General features: G+C 41.2%; 3 protein-coding genes and 1 pseudogene across 4 annotated transcripts in view; 1 reads left to right on the top strand and 3 right to left on the bottom strand.

Annotated features, from left to right (window-relative positions):
* Positions 1 to 618: 618 nt before the first annotated feature.
* LOC104332963 (arylacetamide deacetylase-like 4) lies at positions 619 to 4,216 on the bottom strand (annotated as a pseudogene).
* The window catches only part of DHRS3 (dehydrogenase/reductase 3), an 87,533-nt gene continuing 70,304 nt past the window's right edge, over positions 3,244 to 20,472 (top strand). For both annotated transcript variants that reach the window (XM_075437617.1, XM_075437616.1), the window contains exon 1: positions 3,244 to 3,331. The gene's annotated coding sequence lies outside the window, so the exon portion shown is untranslated. The remainder of the gene's footprint in view (positions 3,332 to 20,472) is intronic.
* LOC104332579 (arylacetamide deacetylase-like 4) lies at positions 4,960 to 10,156 on the bottom strand. The gene is made up of 4 exons (XM_009937996.2): positions 9,947 to 10,156; positions 6,869 to 7,085; positions 6,397 to 6,460; positions 4,960 to 6,000 (listed from the first exon to the last, which is right to left on the bottom strand). The coding sequence occupies exons 1-4, from the start codon at positions 10,121 to 10,123 to the stop codon at positions 5,226 to 5,228; spliced, it is 1,233 nt and encodes a 410-aa protein (XP_009936298.1). The 5' UTR covers positions 10,124 to 10,156; the 3' UTR covers positions 4,960 to 5,225.
* On the bottom strand, positions 12,129 to 18,788 carry LOC104332590 (arylacetamide deacetylase-like 4). The gene is made up of 4 exons (XM_009938007.1): positions 18,606 to 18,788; positions 16,620 to 16,836; positions 13,231 to 13,294; positions 12,129 to 12,903 (listed from the first exon to the last, which is right to left on the bottom strand). Exons 1-4 carry the CDS (start codon positions 18,786 to 18,788, stop codon positions 12,129 to 12,131), a joined length of 1,239 nt encoding a protein of 412 aa, XP_009936309.1.

Below are 20,472 nucleotides of genomic sequence, written 5' to 3'. Positions count from 1 at the left end.
ACTCAGCCACTTCCTTGGGCAGCCTGTTCCAATGTCTGACTGCTCTGTCAGTAAAGAAATTTTTCCTGATATCTAATCTAAACCTCCTCTGATGCAACTTGAGGCCATTGCCTGTCTTTTCTAAAACCTGACGTGTTCCCTTTCAACCAGTATCTCTTGCCCTGAGCTTCAGTGGGTGTAATGGAGATGCGCCAAAATTACATAGGAGTTTGTAGAGCTACGGTTATTTCAAAATCAGGGCAGCACTTACCTGCCTCCAGCAAGGTGTCCCCAATTAACTCAGGCCTCGTACTGCTGCTCTTCCAGATGTGGTTCTGCCGTGCGCACTGAATATATGTTGAATCTCCTCACTGAGACCTTGATCTCTGCCAGTTTTTTCAGAGTTTTCCTCTAACTCTTCCCTCCAGCTCACTATGTACCTAACTCGTACTTTTTAGCTAAATAAAATGAAGTCATGCTTTGGAGCTTATCAAATGGATGTCACAAAGATCCTGACTGTAATTCACAGGAGTTATTTAATCCAAATCATTCCACAGACATTATTTACAAAGAAGTAAATCATCTGGTAATTAAATACAAGGAATAAATCAGATGCTGATTGGAAAGAAAAGGGATTGAAACACAGCATGTGGAAAATATTAAAACTGTAAAGACTGAACTGCCAATAGTCTTACAAGGACAAAGACGGGTGTTCAGACAGCATTTGAAGTTCAGGAATATCAAAACTGGTATTTTACACATCAAAGGGTATCACGTTTTTGCTGACAAGTACTACCTGCGGTTTGGGAGCCTAAACAGAGACAATAGTGGAAGAAGCATAAAGAGGGATAGTTCTTCTTTTTACAGGCCATTTATGAATTTAACAATTATATCTAATCCCCTTCCCCCAGCTGGAAACGACAAACCACAATCATCATATAGACTTGTGATTCCATGGAATCCATCCTTGAGGTGGTACCAGGTCATTCGAACTCTGTTGTCCTCCAGTCTCTTCTTGTAAAGCAAGCTGTCATCTCGTAGCACATCATACTCGCAAGTCAAGATGAAAGACTCGGGCAGCTGGTGAATAAGGGCATCTTCAGCTAACAGTGGACACTGGTTGGGCTCACAGATTCTTTTAACTTTCTCAAAAACTTTAGCCTTGAATTCATGGGGCTTGTGTGGTTTGTAGCCTCTGACCTTAAATTCTTCGGGGATGTTATCTGGACTCACCCACTTCCTGTACTTCAGCCTCATATCTGGAGGAATATGAGAGCCCTCCAAGACCTCTTGCATAGGCAATGCATGCCTGTTTAGGTCCTGTAACATGTAGAAAGTGACACGTTTTCAAAATAAGAGAGGGACTCCCTGATTCTGCTGATAGGATGGTAAATTGAAGTCCAGTGCCTGAAGGCCTGGGTAGATCAAGATCTGAGCACGTAGTCTGGGGAGGTCTGATCTACCTGCAAGGGTCTGGCTAACAGCAGCTGCTAGATTGCCCCTGACACTGTCCCCACAGATAATGATACGGGCAGGGTCCACACCATAGTGCTCAATATTCTTCATAAAGTGTATGGTAGTGTTAAGACAGTCTTCATACGCAGCAGGGTATTTGTGTTCAGGGGCTAAACGATACCTAGTACACAGAAAGAGATGACAAACATAAGGGAAGGAAATGTCATAACTGTAAATACAGATAGCCTCCAGCACCTTGGCTTTCCTGGTGTCTTTTGGAATATTTTTGTTTTAGCAAAAACACCACTGTCATTATCTGCTAAACAGGTATTTGTCCGGTGAGTTATCACAGATAAGTGATAGCCGGTAGGATGAAGTTGCAAGGATGTAGTGTAGTGGGGATCTTCATCTTAGAGCAGCACTGATCAGAACTGGAGTGACACGAGTTCATTTTACTCTTCTGGTGACTGCATCTGCCTTGTGGATGAAGTAATTTAATCAGTCTGCAGCTCGCCTTTCCTTAGCATATTTCCTCGTGAGAATTTATTTAACTAACTGGGACAGAGTTATATTATTAGTACTGAAGTATATTAGTGTTTGATTCTGTTAGAAAACTCCTTAAAGTTTACAGGGTGATTACATCTAATTAAATATGTCACTGAATCACCACCTTCCAGGTTTGTTTATTAGTCAGTTCTTAACATGTAAGAAAACTCTTCTGGAAAGCATTCCTTCTTTTTGTGTGGTGCCAGCATAGCTCTGTGTTGTGAGACAGATGCACCTTTCTTTGGGGTCTGTTTGCACTCTCCCTGCCTTAGCAGACTGGGGGGAAAGAAATTAAAATAGTCCCCTTGAAATTCTGCCTGACCGCCTGGGATCCTGAGGAGACGGTTTACCGAGGAGCGTTCCCACAAGACGTGCAACGCTGTGGTGCCGAGAAGCAAAAAGAAGCAAAAAGGCATCCCTAGGGCAGCGTGCTGACATAAGTCACCCGACACACAACCACCCGCTGGCCTTCTCTGGCAGTGTAGCGGCAGGCATTTTCATGGGTATCTACACAAAGCTGGGGGGCTGTTAGCTGCCCGCTCGGCTGCCAGGTGCGCTGGCCAGGGGAGGTGGGAGCCGCCTTTTCCCGCCCTGGCCGGGCCTTCCCGCCCCTCACCCGCCAGCTCCCCTCTTCCCCTCAGCCCTGCCGCCTCCCCCCAGGCGGGCAGCAGCGCTTCACCCAGAGCGCTGGGCTGGCCGAAGATGGCGGGAGAGCTCAGCCACGCTTCAGCCCATCTGCCAGCTCTGGGGGCAGAATGAGTCCCCCGCCTCCAGGAGAGAAGGGCGGCAGCGCCGAGCGGCGCGGGGGGAGCGCCCCGGCCCGCCCTGCCCTGCCGGTGCTGCAGTACAGCCGGCCGCCGCCGAGGAGGAAGATGGCGCCCGCCCGCAGTCCGGCGGACGGGCCGCGGGGTTGGTAAACCCTCACCGGCACCCGGCCGAGCCGCGCGTGCTCCAGCGAGAGCTGCGCGTCCGGCCCCGGCTCCCTCCCGGAGCGCAGGCAGCGGTTAAAGGCGACCCGGCTGCACACCCCCATCTTTTCCAAAACCTTCCCCCGTTCGGAGAGAGGGAGGAGAGCCCAGCTGAGCGGAGGGCGGCCTCCCCGGGGGCAGCCAGCAGCCGCCGGCCCCGCCAGGCAGACTGCCGTGAGGGAGACCCCGCGCCTGCCTTCCCCCGGCCGCGGCGGGGCTCAGCCTGCTCCAGAGCCGCTCGCCTCTAGCCCTCGCCTGGAGCGGCCGCTCCGGCTTGGTCCTCACCAGAGAGCTGGCACGGGAGAAGATGGAGCCGTGGCGGACCCCTGTGAGGCTGCGCGCCTGGGCGAGCAGGGCTGCTTTGGCACCGTGCGCCTGAGCAGGTAGGCCCACGCGTCCAACTCACGCTCTCGTCAGGCGAAATGTCTGCGGGGAGGAAAAAAAGGCGTTTCCTCCTCAGCATCACCAAGCCCTTCGGTTTCGTAGCAGCTTCCCACCGTTTGCAGGCTTTAAACCCTGTTGTTGCTCTAAGGTTTCCCGTGAGTCTCTGGTTTTATCTGCTCAAGAAGCACCCAGCCTTTCATCAGTGTTACTGGAAAGCTTAAAAAATGGCCTAAAAACATCATCTGTGCTTAGCTAAAATGAAGATCAAAGCAATCGGACTTTTTATAAATAAAATTTAAACTGAATTAGGGAAGTTCAGCCGATGAAGCTTGGACTCATGGCTGGCTTCGTCCCTATGTAATAGGGAAAACCTGACTGAAACTATCTGAGGTCTAACAGAAAAGATTTTGCAAAAATTCTCCTCTAAATTCAGACCCCAAAAAAGGTTCATTTAAATCTTAATGCAGCTATCAGGATTCTGGTATTTACACACACAGCCTTACAAAAATAACATCTAAAGCGCCTTTCTGGCAGAAATCATGGCAGAGTAACTCACCGTAGCAGATGTAATAGTCACAGAAGCAAGGACAATTGGAAGCTTTCTAGGATGATTCACTCCAGGAGGGATAGTGATATTGGAGTACTCAGATTGAATTGTTCCTATAATCGCTAGTATGAATGAAGCAGTAAAAATCAGCAGCACTATCACTGGAAATATATTAAAAAAATACCATTTCACTTAAGCAAAGGTGAGATGTCTTTTTACCTGTCGTTGATTTAGCTTTCTCAGAAACAGTACACCTTAGGGCAGTCCGAGTTACAACAGATCTCTCAGGTGCTACACACTTGAAAGTCCTTGGAAATGTTGTGCAGGCTGCCAGCATGCACCACACTGGAGAAGAGTCAGAGCAGAATATGTTTTAATTTCCTGTTTAGTGTTATGTTAATTGGGGACTGATACAGGGCCTGGTATTCTGTGTGGTATTCTTGGATTGCGGATGATATGAACGACTGTTCAGAGACAGCAGTTAAGTATGGAATGAAGCTCTAGTTTATGATGGGTTGCTGTTTGCAATGAGAGCCTACTAATGTGGAGGTTAAATTGTCTCTTGCATCTGATCTGCAGCCACAACATATTGCTTCCTGTATTGTGGATGTTCTTGAAGTGGTTTGGAATACATGGTTTTAAAAAGGGCAGTTGGAAAAGAAAATGGGAACTAACACGAGGGGGGAAAAAAGCTAAAGTGTGCTCTACAAAAGCAAATGCATCACTCTTATTTTGCTGTTTTTATACTCATACATGTGATAATCACAGGAAAACACCTAGAGCATTTCCTCCGTTGTAATTTAAGCAAAACTGTTAACAGAGTATCTCTGTTGGGGACAGCTGCAGTTTTGACTTCATTTTTGGAGTCTAAAATACCAATTACCTAGCCCAGAGAAATTTAATGCAAGTCAGTGACTGGGAATCTTAGACTCAGATGCTACATGTAGCATATAGCACAGGCACTGCATTATAGCATTGTAATACCAGTAACTTTCTGCTTTGCCAAAACACACTTAGTCTTCTAGGAAGAATGAAACCATAGATCATAACTGAATAAGATGGGTCAGACCAGATGTTGAGTTAAGATTTTAATGCATCTTTAATATTTACTGAGAGAGTAGCAAGTGTCTAGTCCAAATAGATCATTAAAACAGGCAGAATGCTGGTGGAATACTTCAATCAGCACTAAATAAAGCTTTCATAGCATTCTTGAAATCTTTTTCAGTGGTCACACTGGCATAATTGCTCATTAATAAAATTTCCTGTCTAACCCTCTTATATGAAGTTTAGAAGTGTAACAGACTACAGAAAATTGGCAGTTCTTACGGAAGGAAAGACAATTGTTTCTATAAGCTTTTTAGAAAGTTCATTATATTGTCAAGACCCCTTTTTCCAGCTGGAAATGACAAACCACAATAATCAAATAAGCTTATGATTCCATGGAATCCATCCTCGAGGTGGTACCAGGTCACTCGAACTCCATTGTCCTCCAGTCTCTTCTTGTAAAGCAAGCCGTCATCTCGTAGCACATCATACTCGCAAGTCAAGATGAAAGATTCGGGCAGCTGGTGAACAATAGCATCTTCGGCTAACAGTGGACACAGGTTGGGCTCACAGAATCTTTTCATTGTTTCATAAACTTCAGGTGTACAGTCAAGTAGCACATGTGGTTTGTAGCCTCTGGCCTTAAATTTTTCAGGGATGTTATCTGGACTCACCCACTTCCTATAATTTAATTTAACATCTGGAGGAATATGGGAACCCGTCAAGACCTCCTGCATATGCAATACATCCCCGTTTAGGTACTGTAACATGTAGAAAGCGACACGTTCTCGGAATAAGAGAGGGACTCCCTGATTCTGCTGATAGGATGGTAAATTGAAGTCCAGTGCCTGAAGGCCTGGGTAGATCAAGATCTGAGCACGTAGTCTGGGGAGGTCTGATCTACCTGCAAGGGTCTGGCTAACAGCAGCTGCTAGATTGCCCCCGGCACTGTCCCCGCAGACAATGATACGGGCAGGGTCCACGCCATAGTGCTCAATATTCTTCATAAAGTGTATGGTAGCGTTAAGACAGTCTTCATACGCAGCAGGGTATTTGTGTTCAGGGGCTAAACGATACCTAATACACAAAAGGAGACAACAAATGTTTGAGAAGGAAATATTAGTTTTAAATGTATTGCAGAAAATACTGTTTCCTGTAACCAGGAATATACCCTGATTACCTCAGAATTTTCCCTTTCTCCAGCAGTTGATCATAAATAAACTGGAGCTATTTCATTTTCCAGCAAGTAATCCCAAAGCATTATTTGTGATGTAGCCATACAGCGAAAACTGAGCCTGAGTCAGTCTTCAGTGGTTCCTAACAAGAGCAGAATGAATTTGTAAGTCATATGCTTGGCAAGTCCCACAAGAAACATTTCTCTGAGAATGGTTGTTCCTATGAGAAGGGAAGCTGTGAGGTGATATTTACACTATAGGAAATAGTCGCTAAAAAACAGCATGAGGAAAGACTCACCCAACAGATACAACCACTGATTCACTTTCTCTGGCAATAGCGCGGCATAGGTTTTCGTGGGTCTCTGAAAGAAACACATTTGGTGGGGTTTGGGTATGTTTTGTTTTGTTTGTTTTTTCCAGAGTACTGGTGTTGTCTATTACTTAAGTCAAAGAATTGCAAGAAGAAAATACTCTCTACTTTTCTCTGCCCCTTCCTACACAGCTCCACAGATCTTTGTACCTCCTCATCCTGCTATTTCCGTATTTCCTTACTGTATTTTTTCCGCTCATATCTCATTGTCCTTGTCTTTAAGAAAAATCACATAATGCACTGCAGATGCTTTCTTCTGACAGCAAAACTTAGGAAAGTTCATCTGTGGTTATACTGGAGCTTCATAACTGCTACAGATCAAGTGACAATCAACTTTACCCTTTATGAAGTAGATACTTCTTTAAGTAAATTATAATATTTCTTCTGTTAGGCATCTTACCAAGACTTCCAAATACCCAGCCTCCTCCATGGAAAAACATAACTCCTTTCCTTTGGCTGGGAGATGGAACCTTAGGCTGATAAATCCTTACAGGCACTTTCTCAAACTCCAGGTCCTTGATGAAGAGCTTCGGGTCCACTCCTAGAGTCTTCCAACCTTGCATGTACCGGACAAAGCTAATCTGACTGCAGATGCCAATATTTTCCAAAATCTTTCCCTGTTCAAAGACAAAAAAGAGTAGGAAGTTCACTCAAGAGATTCTGTATTTTCCAAAATAAAGGAGCTGTATGGGCAATACTCTCGTGATGTCAAAGTCGTGTATTCAGGGCAATCATGAAGTATTTCAGTAGTTATACAGGTATAGTACAACTGAACAAATAACAGTAGCATCATGAGAGGTCACATGAACAGCAGCTTTCACCAAAGAACATAATCCCCAAACAACACGGCATTAGCACAAACTGGTGAAATAGATCCCTTTGCTTTCTCAACGGGTCCTTTACCTAACATGGAAGACAGGTTATTCAGTCCTTGCCCCTGAGAAGATGTGAAAGGTGATAGTTCGTGTGCTGATTTGCATTATATGGACACTTGCCGAAAATAGAGTTGACTAAGCTGAGAATATATCTGATAATTGCTTTTTGATTCATCTGGGAAGTCTTCAGCGATGTGTGCAATGCACTGGCAAGAAGATCCTGAGATATTTAGTAGGACTAAACTTCTGTTATTTCTATATGCTGTAGTGATATTCATGCCAGGCACAAGAAGATAAAAAGAATACAAATGACAGCTATTGGTCCAATGTAACTTTGCAAAAATAAAAAAAAAAGGCATAACCTCTGCCTTGAAATACATTATTTAGTCATGCCACAGCTGTACTTCAGTCCTTATGAAGGTTTGGATCAAGCTCCTATTATTCAATGTTTTGTTATGAATATTGCTTATTAGACTGCCATATTTGTGTGGATTGTCAGTACAGTGTTATGACTCTCAATATATTTACCTATGAAAGACCTTTTCTTCAATGACTTAATGTTCTCCATGCCTGATTTTGAGGGTGAAGAAACTAATACATTTTGCAACATACTGGTTTTAATTTGTTCGAAAAACTAGTCATACAATCATAGAATCATAGAATGGTTTGGGTTGGAAGGGACCTTAAAGATCATCTCATTCCAACTCCCCTGCCATGAGCAGGGACACCTTCCACCAGACCAGGGTGCTCAAAGCCCCGTCCAACCTGGCCTTGAACCCTTCCAGGGAGGGGGCAGCCACAGCTTCTCTGGGCAGCCTGGGCCAGGGCCTCACCACCCTCAGAGTAAAGAATTTATTCCTTATTTCTAATCTAAATCTCCCCTCTTTCAGTTTGAAGCCATTACCCCTTCTCCTATTACTCCATGCCCTTGTGTCCATGCCTGTAGGCCCCTTCAGGTACTGGCAGGCTGCTCTAAGGTGTCCCCGGAGCCTTCTCCTCTCCAGGCTGAACAGCCCCAGCTCTCACAGCAGAGGGGTTCCAGCCCTCGGATCATTGCTGGGGCCTCCTCTGGACCTGCTCCAACAGCTCCAGGTCTGCCCTGTGCTGAGGGCTCCAGAGCTGAACGCAGGACTCCCAGGGGGGTCTCCCCAGAGCGGGGCAGAGGGGTACAATCCCCTGCGTAGTCCTGCTGCCCATGCTGCTGGGGATGCAGCCCAGGGCACGGTTGGCCTTCTGGGCTGTGAGCGCACTTTGTTGGGTCATGTTGAGCTTCTCATCCACCAGCACCCCCAAGCCCTTCTCCTCAGGGCTGCTCTCAATCCATTCTCTGCCCAGGCTGTATCTGTGTTTGTGACTGCCCTGACCCATGTGCAGGGCACGTCTTAGTGTCTCTCATTCTATACAAACATGATAAAATTATTTGTTCTTTTCTATTTGCTATTTTCCAAGCAGAAATGGAACAACGACAAAGAATATTCTCACCTTCACATTCAATTTGTTTGGTTTCTTTCATTCTGTGTTGTTTACATTGCAGCATACAATTCTGTTTTATGATACTAATGGGCAGTGTATAGATGATAAAAAGAGAACTGGCTTTTCCAGCTGCTGAAGTAATCTCTTTCTAGTTACAATTTGTGTGCTGCCAAAGCTTGAGAATATATACCTACATTTCCTTACTATGGTCCACTATAATCTAGAATATTTCTGACAGAGGGTTGCTTTTTATTGTTTTACATGGTTTGTCCCTCTTGGAGGTGTTTGAGTAATTTATTAAATATATGCACAACTTCTGCTAGGTCATGTATTTCTAACACCTTCCCTCATCACAGCATCTATAGATCTGTCGCTGCATGGAAATGCTCCTGATTCAGTGAGATCATTTATCAGCAGAGATCACCAGAAGCTGAGTGCTGGTAAGGGCTTCAGCTCTTATGGACTGGGTAGCTTCCCACTCTTTTACCGGCCATTTCACCTGAAGAAGTTAGGCAGAACCCCTCAACCCCATCAGACAAGCCTGCTTAGTTGCTGCAGGAGTTACAAGTATTTGTTTAGGGGAGGTGGAATTCCTTCAGCTTCTTTTAGGGAATGTTCCTAATTTTGTCACATGCATGAGAAAAACTCCCCCTTCCCAAAATGATTTCTGAAATGTTCAGTTTCTAATTTTATCTTCGGAACAAATACAGAACTCCTCATCCCCAAGTCCAAGAAAGCTTGAAACCATGGCCCAAAGTCATCTGATACATTCTAAACCTAGAATGGAAATATAAATGATCCAACATATACAAGCATTCTTAATCAAATTATTGCTAGGTCAGCACAATTGTGTAGAAGCACAGTCAGACTTTCAAAAGCTTGTGTTAGGCAGCGTTTACATACTGCCTAATGTAAGAGCTAGACAGGACTGTAATAATAAACGGCAGTGTGAAAAATCTGGTAGAGGTTTCTTTAGCAAAACTGAGCTTCTAAATACAACATGCAGCATGGTAGCTATGCCCTGCTCTCCTCTCTGAAAATCAATTCCGAGCAGGGTTCTAGCATTGCATTAAGTTTAAAATCTACAGGTTCGCCGTTCTTCCCCCAGAAATCAGACCAGGTTAACTTACCACCACAGCACTGCTTATTAAATATATGTGAACGATTCGGAGCTTTGCAGGCTGATTCACTCCAGGAGGAATTTCTGAGTTGGAGATATCGAAATTAATTGCTCCCATGACCAACAATATAAATCCAGCAACAAAAACTGCTAAGAATAACACCAGCAGTGTGTAAACAACTGCCATTTTGCTGAGCAGCAAAGTGATCTGAAATGTCTTTGATTTGACTTTCCCAGATATCTTTGCGTTGTTACTTCCTGATTCTTTGTTCGTCGTAAGGTTGCACAAGTAAAAACCTTTGTCCTCCATTTTACAGATATGTTGGTAGATATCCTTCGCCCTCTCTCTTGCTCCTCCCTTTATTTTGCGGAAGATAAGTTGGTCAAAGTTCCGAATTCGTTAAAAGATCTATGCCAGCATAATTTCAGAATTTTTGCAAGAAACCGGTCCTTAGTTGGGAGAAGAGTGTTATTCATAACTGCATTAATGTTAAATTAATTAGAGGTGAAAAATGGACGCAGGGTATTTGTGTGCTTGGAGTTTGTGAGACTACGAAACACTATTCAGAAGAAGAGTTTCCCTAAGGTTATGCAGAGATAGGAACCTGCATATGACGATTGTCACTCTAAAGGGCCAAATGTATTGTCACCAATGTTTTTTTGGAAAGATCCACTTATAAAACTATGTCATTGCCTCAATCTCAGTTTTTTCAGTATTTGTGTTTTCTTCTAAAAGAAGAACATGGTTAAAAAACCCGCAGGAGGCTGAGTTTAGATTCATGACCAGGTTGCCTTGTATCAGGTAAACTTCAGTAACTCTCAGTGTGCAACAGGTACAGCATAAAATGATTTAAAGTAATCAGAAATTAAAGAGTTTCAGATCAAACTGCTTTATCTTGTTCTTGCTGTAGAATGGGATTGTGCTAACGCAGAGATGCTGTAGTTTAAATGAGGCTTGAAATATTAGTTATGAATCTGAGTCTTCAACTCTTCAAACAACTAGAATGTCAGAACATTGTTGAAATTGCAAATTCTCAGGGAAATGAAGGAGGTAAAAATCTAACTTCGTTAAGCAGCCATGTTATAATTTTTTTTAAGTTAAATTGGAAATGATGGGAGGGGGAAGTACCATGTCATTTTAGTTAGAAAACTTTATAAAAAAATGAAATTTCATCATTTTTTCCAGTGAGAAGCTGAGTGTTTTTAATAGGGCACATGGTCATTGTAAAATATTCTGAAGTAGAAGGAAATATTTTGTTTAAAACCAGCAAAAGTCCAGATTAAAAAAAAGAAATAGCCCACCCAATGGTGTTTCTGGACTTTCAGTTTATATTATCTTTCCACAGTTATATGATCATATGCAATAGTCTTGGATAGTCCAGTCGTCTGGTAAGTTAATTGCTGTGCACAGCACAGGTTTGACTAGGTAAAATTAGCAAGATTGTGGTCTCTGTCTGCCAGTATTGCATTGTTCCTTTCACCATGAGGTGTTTGTTTAGGTTTATCAGCCATTATGTGTTTAGAAAATGTAATGTGCTCTTGTAACAAAAGTATTTAAAGTGCTAGTTTTTATTTTTATTTTTTTGTTGAAAGCATCATAGAATTGCCACAGCATTACAGTGATAAGATAGTATAATGTCCTGCTCTACCTTCTTACATCTGTGATCTTCAGAACTTTTTCAAAAAGCATGGCATAACAGGTAGCATAACAGGTAGTCCCGAGCATGAGATAATCTTGAAAGAAAAACAAAGAGTACAAAAATGAAAAGAAGTCTCACCTCTGCACTTTGCTAACATGTACACACTCATTGAAGTTTAGGGATTCCAGTTTAAGAGTCAAGTTCCAAACCAAAACATAATTTCTCAGATTCCAAGCAAAATCAAACCCATACTAGTTCCAGTTAGGACTTCTGCTTCAGACAGAAGCCTTTCTTTTGACTATACTTCTTAAGGATAAGTGTTGTCTTTGTGCATTTCGATCTTATTGGTGTGGTTTTATAATAATGCTTTCTAGAATGGTACTACTTTAAATAATCTTAAGATTTGTTTGAGAGTCACTGCAGACGCAGATATTAGAACGTATAAAATGCAGTCAAAATCCAAAATATAGATCACAAGTTTTTACATTCTTTGCCAAGTATAAATTCACCAAGGATAATGTAAGACTTGCATCTTTGTTCTGAAAAAAACTTTTATAAACTGTTTATATAGCTCACAGTTCTATCCATTATCTTTTTTGCAGAGAAAAAGGAAAAAATCCCATAGCCAAAAAAGGCTAAAATTCCATGGAAACCACTCTCAGAATGATACCAGGTCACTTGAACGCCATTGTCTTCTAATCGCTTCTTGTATAGCAGTCCATCATCCCTAAGCACATCAAACTCACAGGTCACAATGTAGGACTCAGGGAGCTTGCAGATAATGGAGTCTTCAGCTAAAAGTGGGGAAAATGTTAATGCTAGAATTTCTTTGATTGCTTCATGGACTTCAGGTTTATATGAAGTGGATTTCTGTGGTACATAGCCTCTAATCTTAAATTCATCAGGAATAATGTCAGCGCTTATCCATTTTTTATACTTCTGTTTCATACTCTCAGGAACATGGCGATTTTGTAGGACATCTTCCAAATGTGATGGCTCTTTATTGAGATAACGAAAACACAAGTAGACAACTAGCTTACGAAACAATATGGGGACTGAAGCATTCTGCTGGTAGGAAGGCAAATGAAAATCAAGCCCCTGTAGTCCTGGATAAAGTAAGACCTGAGCACGTACTTTTGGGAGATCTCTTTTATTCACCAGTATGTGGCAAATAACCGTAGCAAAATTAGCTCCACAGCTGTCCCCACTAATGATGATGAGACCAGGATCCACATGATACTCTTCTAAATTCCTCATAAAGTATAAGGTGGCATTGAGACAATCAAAATATTGCCCTGGATATGGGTGTTCAGGAGACAAACGATATCTGAAATGTCAAAGATACTGTGGTTATTGCCAGAGTAATTATAAAGATTTAATTTGCATTGTTTATGATTGATTGGTGTGGTAGATTTGTAGGCATTTTTCCTAAATTTTAAAGATTATATTTGTTTTTAAGGAGTGTAGATTTGAAAGACAATCTAATGGTGTTACAGCTATTTTAATTTGCCTATAAGCACATTTCTAAATTAAATTAAAGGCTAAAGTGTAAAACAGCATAATGTAAAATAGTAAATATTTTCAGTGTGTTTTTCAGAAGTGTTTCAACTGTGAACTGTATTACCATAAATACTTCTGTAAAAGTAGCACTTACCCAACAGACACAACCACTGAGTTGCATTTTTTGGCAATATGGCGACATACTCTTTCAAAGGCTCCTAAAAAGAAAGTTTATCAGAAACGAAGTTTTGAAAATCAGATATCCTTTTGAAATGAAAGTCCTTGATTATACGCTCTGAGGAAGGCACTGCAATGTGAGACCAATAAATAACTTCTGCTATGCAATGCGGTCTTTACGTGTTAACGTATTATCTTGTTATTGGGCATAATATAAGCATGTAAGATCGGTAATGTCAGAAAAAAATAGAAGTTTATCTAGGCTGGTGTCACGTCTTAGCTGGTGGTCAACAAAAGCTGTCTAAGGAGAAGCATGAGCTGAGGACAAGCATATAGTGATAAGAAGCTTACGAGAAGTTGAGGCTGAAGGCACTCCTTTGAGACAGAAACTTTATATTTAATGCCCTTGATTAATGTTTCTTCCCTGAATTATTTGAACCACTTCTTGAAGTAATGATTTTAACGTCAACTACTTTGTGAAGAATTCCATAGCTTGTTTACAAAGGTGTAAAGAATCATTTCTATTTACTTGTTTTGTATGTGACATTCGCTACTTCCATTTGGTGACAGTAATTCTTGTACTGTAAGAAATGGTGGACAATCATTCCCCGTTTACCTCCTCTTGCTTCTCATCATTTTGTAGATGTTAGTGTATCTGCCTTTATCTGTCTTTTCCAGCCTGAGGAATCATAGTCTATTCACTTATTCTTTGTACAGAAGCACTCTTCTCACCAATGCAGCTTTCCTCTGAGTCTTTCTGGTGCTGCTGTATCCTTTTTGAGGTATGGGAACCAGAACTATGAGGAGTATGCTATATTTAGATGCACCATGGATTTATTACAGTGGCATGAAGAAGTTTCCTGTCTTGTCTTTTCCTAGCATTTAATTCCTAGCATTTAATTTGTTTTTTTGACTGCTACTGTGCACTAAGTCAACATTTTAATGCAATTTTCTACCATAATCCCAAGATCATCTTCCTGCAAGGGAGTAGTCTGCTTAGAGTCCATTGGTTTGTTTATAAAGTTAGGATGCTCTGTTCTTCTGTTTGACTTCTCTACACGCCATTTCACCTATCATTTTACTGCATAATCCTTTGGGATCAGAAAGACATTCTGCAGTTTTTCAGCCATCCATTTACTACCCTGAAGGACTTACTATCCTATCAGCTTTCACTATCTTTTCTGTTTTTGAATATATTGATTACCACTGGTCCCAGCACAGATCTTACTATGGGAATCTCACAGGAACGTCCCACAACCAATCTTTTTTCTGTCTTTTAATCAGTTTTTGCCTAAATGGAAGATCTTCCCCCTTGTGTCATGGGTGCATAGCCTCTTCAGGAGACTCTTTTGGAAACCAGAGTAGGTTTTGTCAGATCAATCTCCTTTATTCATGTATTTGCTAACTCATTTAAAAAGCTTAAATTAATTTGTGAAGCATGACTTCCATTTGTATGGATTTCTAAGCCATACTTAGCTGTCTGCTGATTCTGTTCTTCATTGTAGCTTCTGCTAATTTGCTAGTTGCAGACTTCAGGCTCACTAGTATGTAGATTCCCCAGGTCCTTTTAAAATCCTGTCACTGTGTTGGTTGCTTTCCTGTTACCAAGTACCAATGGGAATTCAAATGACAGGTCACGTACTGCAGTCCGGGTATCAGTATTATATTTATCATTTATCAAAAGATTTGTAGGCAATTTATATCAAGCTATGGCATGTGATATAGCTCCCTCAGTGTGCTGATTGTGCAATAGCAATTATGTTGTGAACAACAACTACAGCTATGCAACTTTGTGGTGTGGGTTTTTCCTTCCAATGAAAGGAATTCACCTGTCACTTCGATTGTAGAGGCTTTTCTCTTGAGTCCTTGCTGCCACCCAGACTAGCTCTGGAAGTAGAAGCATCACAGCTGGTGTCAGCCTGCTGCTCCACCCAGGCTAACATGCTCTGCAGTAAAACAAGGGTAGATTATTTCTGCCACAGTGCAAAGCGGGACCTAAGTTACTAAAAGTTACGTTATTGTTTCCACATGATGCTAAATGAAGCCAAGTAGACTCTCGAACTCATTTGCAGATAACTGAAGTCTGCCTAAAATAGTGCTAGTGGAGACTTCCCTTTTGAAACAGTAAAGGATTCAAACCCAACCAACTTCCCTGTCTGACCCCTGGAATGAAATCTAGATTTCCATGTTAGGTGCCTTGGCTTCCAGACAAAGCTCACAGAGACTTGGTTGCTCAGAAAGAGATCCAGAACAGTTAGGAGGCTGAGCCAGCAGCTACTGAGACAATCAAAGAGTTGTCTCCCTTTCTGAAAAAAACAAAAATTACTCTGTGCAGTGTTACCACAAGAATCATACTCCCCCAAATTGGTTCTCTTTTTAATTCTCATTTATTATTTATATTTTCCTTCATTTTGATTCCTTGTATGCATGAGTGGGAATATATTTACAGATTTTGTTTTTTAATGTATTCTTTAAGTCCTTTCTTGGACCGTGTTCTAATATCTTTTAGACTTCCTTTGATGCATGGACTGCAAGTTGAGAAACACTGGCTTTTGTAGTGTTTCTACACAAAAGTTGAGTGCTGAGCACAGAATTATATCTTAAATTCTGTATGTTGAGACCCTACCCAAGCTTACAGGAAACACTTCAGTCCAGTTGAGATCCAAACCTAAAAATTTCTCCTTGAGAAATAGCCAAAGCATTGTTCCAAAGAGTGAAGCCAGAATGTATTCCTTTTAGCAACAGCATTGCCATTTTCAGGCTGCTGTAATTATTCCAGAAAGCAGATCTAGACTGAGTTCTATGTCAGCCTAAAAGAATTTTAAGTTACATTTCCAGAAAAGATGGAGTACAGAGGAGAAGGAGGGAAGAGACATGGATTCTAACGCTTACTCCAGGGCTGTTGCTATGTCGTATTTCCAGCTAGCCATTAGTTAAGGTACAAGAACATCAGGTGAACTGAACTTCCCTCACAGTGACCTGAGCGTATGTGTTTTGTTTTAATGGTCTCTCTGCCCCAGCAAATGGAATCTTTCTCAGAACAGCTTCAACAGCAGTGGAGTCCCTCTGCTGTTAGCTGACAGCTGATTGAGCATTTTGTGGATCACAGTTCTGGATTTAGAAGCCTCAGATCTGCAAAGAGCTGCTTTCACCAACTTTGCCAGTAGACCAGAGGAAGTAGAAATGTGATTACCCTTAACTCTGCACTAGACTATTAATTCCGCAAGGTGCTTTGCAGTTAGTATTGAGATTGCAAAGACTATTCTCATTAGGAAGGACAGGTGAGATATTGACTGACAGATGTCTGAAGGTAAAAATGTAAAGTTTTGGATTCAATTTTAAAAACAAAACTTGATGGTTGCTTACTAATGCTCCCAAATGTGCCAGCGCCTCCGTGAAAATATAGTATTCCTCTTCTTTTGCCAGTAGGTGGCCATTTAGGCTGATAAATCCTCAATGGTACCTCATCTACTTTGAGATCTTTGATGAGAAGTTTTGAATCTCTCCATAGTGGTAGTCCATCTAGCACGACTCGCAATAAGTGTATATCACTGCAGATCCCTAGCTTCTCCAAAATCCTTCCCTGTTGAAAAGAAAGAATTCAGCATATGATGAGTGTGAAAGCTTCCAACTCTCCTGAATTAAAAATAAAAATACCAGGTTTAGTTTGCTGTGCTGTATTTCAGAAGATACTGGAGACAGTGCTTCAGTGGAGTTGTGGTGACTATTGAGAAGTCATTGAGCAGTTTTGATTGAATTAAGTGTTGCTGAAGATTGCCAAAAAGTAACATGTCAACCCCATTCTGCATAACTTGTCCTCTTGCTCATTGTTTGTTTTTGCATGTTTATTTCTGTGAATCTAAATATAATAAGATAGATATTTAAGCTGAAAATGTGGGGGAAAGGAAAAGACTAATCTTTGATTTTGAAGTAAGTGTTAGAAGTGACTATGGGTGTGAGGATGATGAAAGCAGGTCAGAACCATAGTTTATAGAAGCAGACTCTGCTAAAATCTATAGGATTATCATAGACTCTGGCATACAGCGTGGTCAGGAAGACAAATAGCATTGTTTCTATTTCTTACAGCTATAATGAAGAGAGTGCAACATTTTAGAAGATATTTTAGTATTTCTTGTGCAAAAGATACTATATAATTTACTTGAAAAAGTACGAAGAAAGTTGTGTTACCCTGGGAAGAAATTTTTGAGATTTGGTGGGAAACAAGAGACTTACTATATTCACGCCGTGCCATAATGTCTTAACTTCAAAATCAACTCTTCTGAAGTCCAGTATCAAAATAGTTTGCTATTTGTAAGGAAGTGGATTCATTGGTCACTTTTAGCCCAAGGAAATTAATGTTTTTAGACTAACATACATAGATCTAGAAGGTGATTTAACACACCCACTAAGAATTTGTTTTTATCTTTCTTTTTTTGTGTCTAAAAATCTGTGCAAAGTTTTTACAAGTGTCATAAAAATTTGAAAATTGAAGGGTCAAATTCCAAATTCATGATTTTTAAATTCTGTAACACTTGTATTAAAGAAATTACTTGTCAGTCCCATAACTGTTTGTGAGAAGGAGTAGGTTTGTTATCTTGAACTGGAAAAAAATAGACAAAATTTTTGAAACTGAAAATATCCTATTTTTATGTGTTTTTTTCATAATAATTCATTTCCACTTCTCATTTGAAAGATTTTTAGTTTTGTCTCTATGTTATGTAATTAATGGAAATGGATATGTTGGATTTATGTTAAATTCACTATCACGTGAGTAAATACCCAAACACACAGGCATTTTTAAAGAATAAGTGAATAAATGAAAGCTAAACACATTGTTCTTACTGTATCTTACTTTCTGAACTAGCCATGGAAGAAGAAAGACCTCACCATTCCTATCCATTTTTATTTTTTATTTATTTTATTGTTCATAATACCCTATGTGTATAAATCTATGAATATAGATGTATGATTGTGGATAATAAGTATAGAAGCAAATGTGAAGATGAGTAATGTAGGCTTGCTTCTGAATAGATAGCATTATTTTATGTACATGCAGTTCAATAGGTACAGTATACATATAAATATTTTTTTTTATTTCAATAACAGTTTTGCAATGTAAAGGGCGGCAGTTTGACAGATGCACTGAAAAATCTAAATAACCTTTTAAGATTAGTCGTATCAGTTTTATGAGCTAATTTAACATGATTTGGTTCATATAACAATGCTTACAGGCTTCAGGGGGGTGAATTGCTGCTGCTTCTTTTCTTTTTTTTCTTAAGCCATTATCTTCCAACTCCCATATATCCTACCAAAATAAAAGTGAAGTCCCCAGTTTTAAGAAAGTTGACTTACCGAGGTTATGGTTGTAATCAACAAAGAATGGAAAAAACGAAGTTTTAGAGGTTGGTCAATTCCAGGTGGCAGTTCTGAATTGAAAAAATCATAAAATACCCCCCACAAAAACAGTGCTGGTATTAGAACAGGAGAAATGAAAACCGTTCCTAGTATTGCTAAAGTTGTATAAACAGATCCCATTTCACTTCGATAGAAGTGAACGCTAAAAAAAACTGTGCTGTCTTAAGCCTTGTTTCTCAGGTGTTTCTGAGATGTCTTCACAGGAGACTAAGCACTCAGTTCATTAGCAGAAATAAAAAGTTTATTAATGTTGCAATACCCTAATTTTCTCCACCCTTCTTTTGCTAATGAGATTATTGGCAGCGCTTTCTTATACTAAAAAAAGGAGAGGTGGAAGTTTTTACCCTTTACAAAATGGGGCATTCGAAGTATATGGGATTGATTTCTACCATGAGTTCTTCACTAACAATGAGAAATATTTTCATTCAAAATTTCTTTTTCCACACAGTTTCGAAGTTATGGCTCCTAAGCTTTTTTCCTGTCGTAGCTTTTAAAATGAAATCCCAGTCTGACAACTGAATTAGTCCTTCACTTCATTAACATAGTATCTGAAGCAAAGCAATCATGACAGCTGATTTGCACAATTTTAGCTTGTGGAGATAAGAATGTGTTGGATAAAGCAAGGTAAATTTGCACCAACATTCGTGAAATAGAATCATAGAATCATAGGTTGGAAAAGACCTGTAAGATCATCACGTCCAACCGTCAACCCATCACCACCATGCCTGCTAAACCGTATCCCGAAGTGCCACATCTAGATGTTTTTTGAACCCCTCCAGGGATGGGAACTCCACCACCTTCCTGGGCAGCCTGTCCCAATGTCTGACCACTCTTTCAGTAAAGAAATTTTTCCCAATATCCAATCTAAACCTCCCCTGATGCAACCTGAGGCTATTTCGTCTCATGCTATCGCTAGTTAGTTGGGAGAAGAGACCAACACCTGCCTCACTACAATCTCCTGTCAGGTAGTTGTAGAGAGCAAGAAGGTCCCCCCTCAGCCTCCTCTTCTCCAGACTAAACAGCCCCAGCTCCCTCAGCCACTCCTCATCAGACTTGTTCTCCAGACCCCTCTCCAGCCTTGTTGCCCTTCTCTGGACACACTCCAGCGCCTCAGTGTCCTTCTTGTAGTGAGGGGCCTAAAGCTGAATACAGCACTCAAGGTGTGGCGTCACCAGTGCTGAGTACAGGGACATGATCACCTCCCTACCCGTGCTGGCCACACTATTCCTGATACAAGCCAGGATGCTAGTGGCCTTCTTGGCCACCTGGGCACACTGCTGGCTCATGTTCAGCCATCTGTCAACCAACACCCCAAGGTCCTTTTCCGCCAGACAGCTTTCCAGCCACTCCTCCTCAGGCCTGTAGCGTTGCATGGGGTTGTTGTGACCAAAGTGCAGGACCCGGCATTTGGCGTTGTGGAAACTCATACAGTTGGCCTCAGCCCATCAATCCAGTCTGTCTAGATATCTCTGCAGAGCCTTCCTACTCTCAAGCAGATCAACACTCCCACCCAACTTGGTGTCATCTGCAAACTTACTGAGGGAGCACTCAATCTCCTCATCCAGATCAATGATAAAAAGATGTTAAACAAGACCGGACCCAAAACTGAGCCCTGGGGGACACCACTCGTGACCGGCCGCCAGCTGGATTTAACTCCATAGGCAAATGGTCAGCTCCTCAGTGAGGGCTTTTTCTTTGCTGAGGTTGGCTGATTTGGGGCCGCCATTCTCTTACATGGAGCACAAATTTAGCGATATAGTTAGTTACAAATGTCAGAGTGTAGAGCCTTGAAGCCAAACCCAGA

The sequence above is a fragment of the Opisthocomus hoazin genome, chromosome 16 (assembly GCF_030867145.1).
Source record: "Opisthocomus hoazin isolate bOpiHoa1 chromosome 16, bOpiHoa1.hap1, whole genome shotgun sequence".
In the NCBI taxonomy this organism is placed as follows: domain Eukaryota; kingdom Metazoa; phylum Chordata; class Aves; order Opisthocomiformes; family Opisthocomidae; genus Opisthocomus; species Opisthocomus hoazin.
Note: the sequence above shows the minus strand (reverse complement) of the source record. Positions and strands in the feature narration are given on the sequence as shown.

Coding starts and splice junctions, on each gene's coding strand:
- LOC104332590 (XM_009938007.1), bottom strand. CDS start 18,788: ATGGGATCTGTTTATACAACTTTAGCAATACTAGGAACGGTTTTCATT. Junction 16,837..18,605: donor TGATTACAACCATAACCTCG/GTAAGTCAACTT, acceptor TCTTTTCAACAG/GGAAGGATTTTGGAGAAGCT. Junction 13,295..16,619: donor TGGCACATTTGGGAGCATTA/GTAAGCAACCAT, acceptor CTTTCTTTTTAG/GAGCCTTTGAAAGAGTATGT.
- LOC104332579 (XM_009937996.2), bottom strand. CDS start 10,123: ATGGCAGTTGTTTACACACTGCTGGTGTTATTCTTAGCAGTTTTTGTT. Junction 7,086..9,946: donor TAATAAGCAGTGCTGTGGTG/GTAAGTTAACCT, acceptor GTCTTTGAACAG/GGAAAGATTTTGGAAAATAT. Junction 6,001..6,396: donor TCAGTGGTTGTATCTGTTGG/GTGAGTCTTTCC, acceptor TTTGTGTATTAG/GTATCGTTTAGCCCCTGAAC.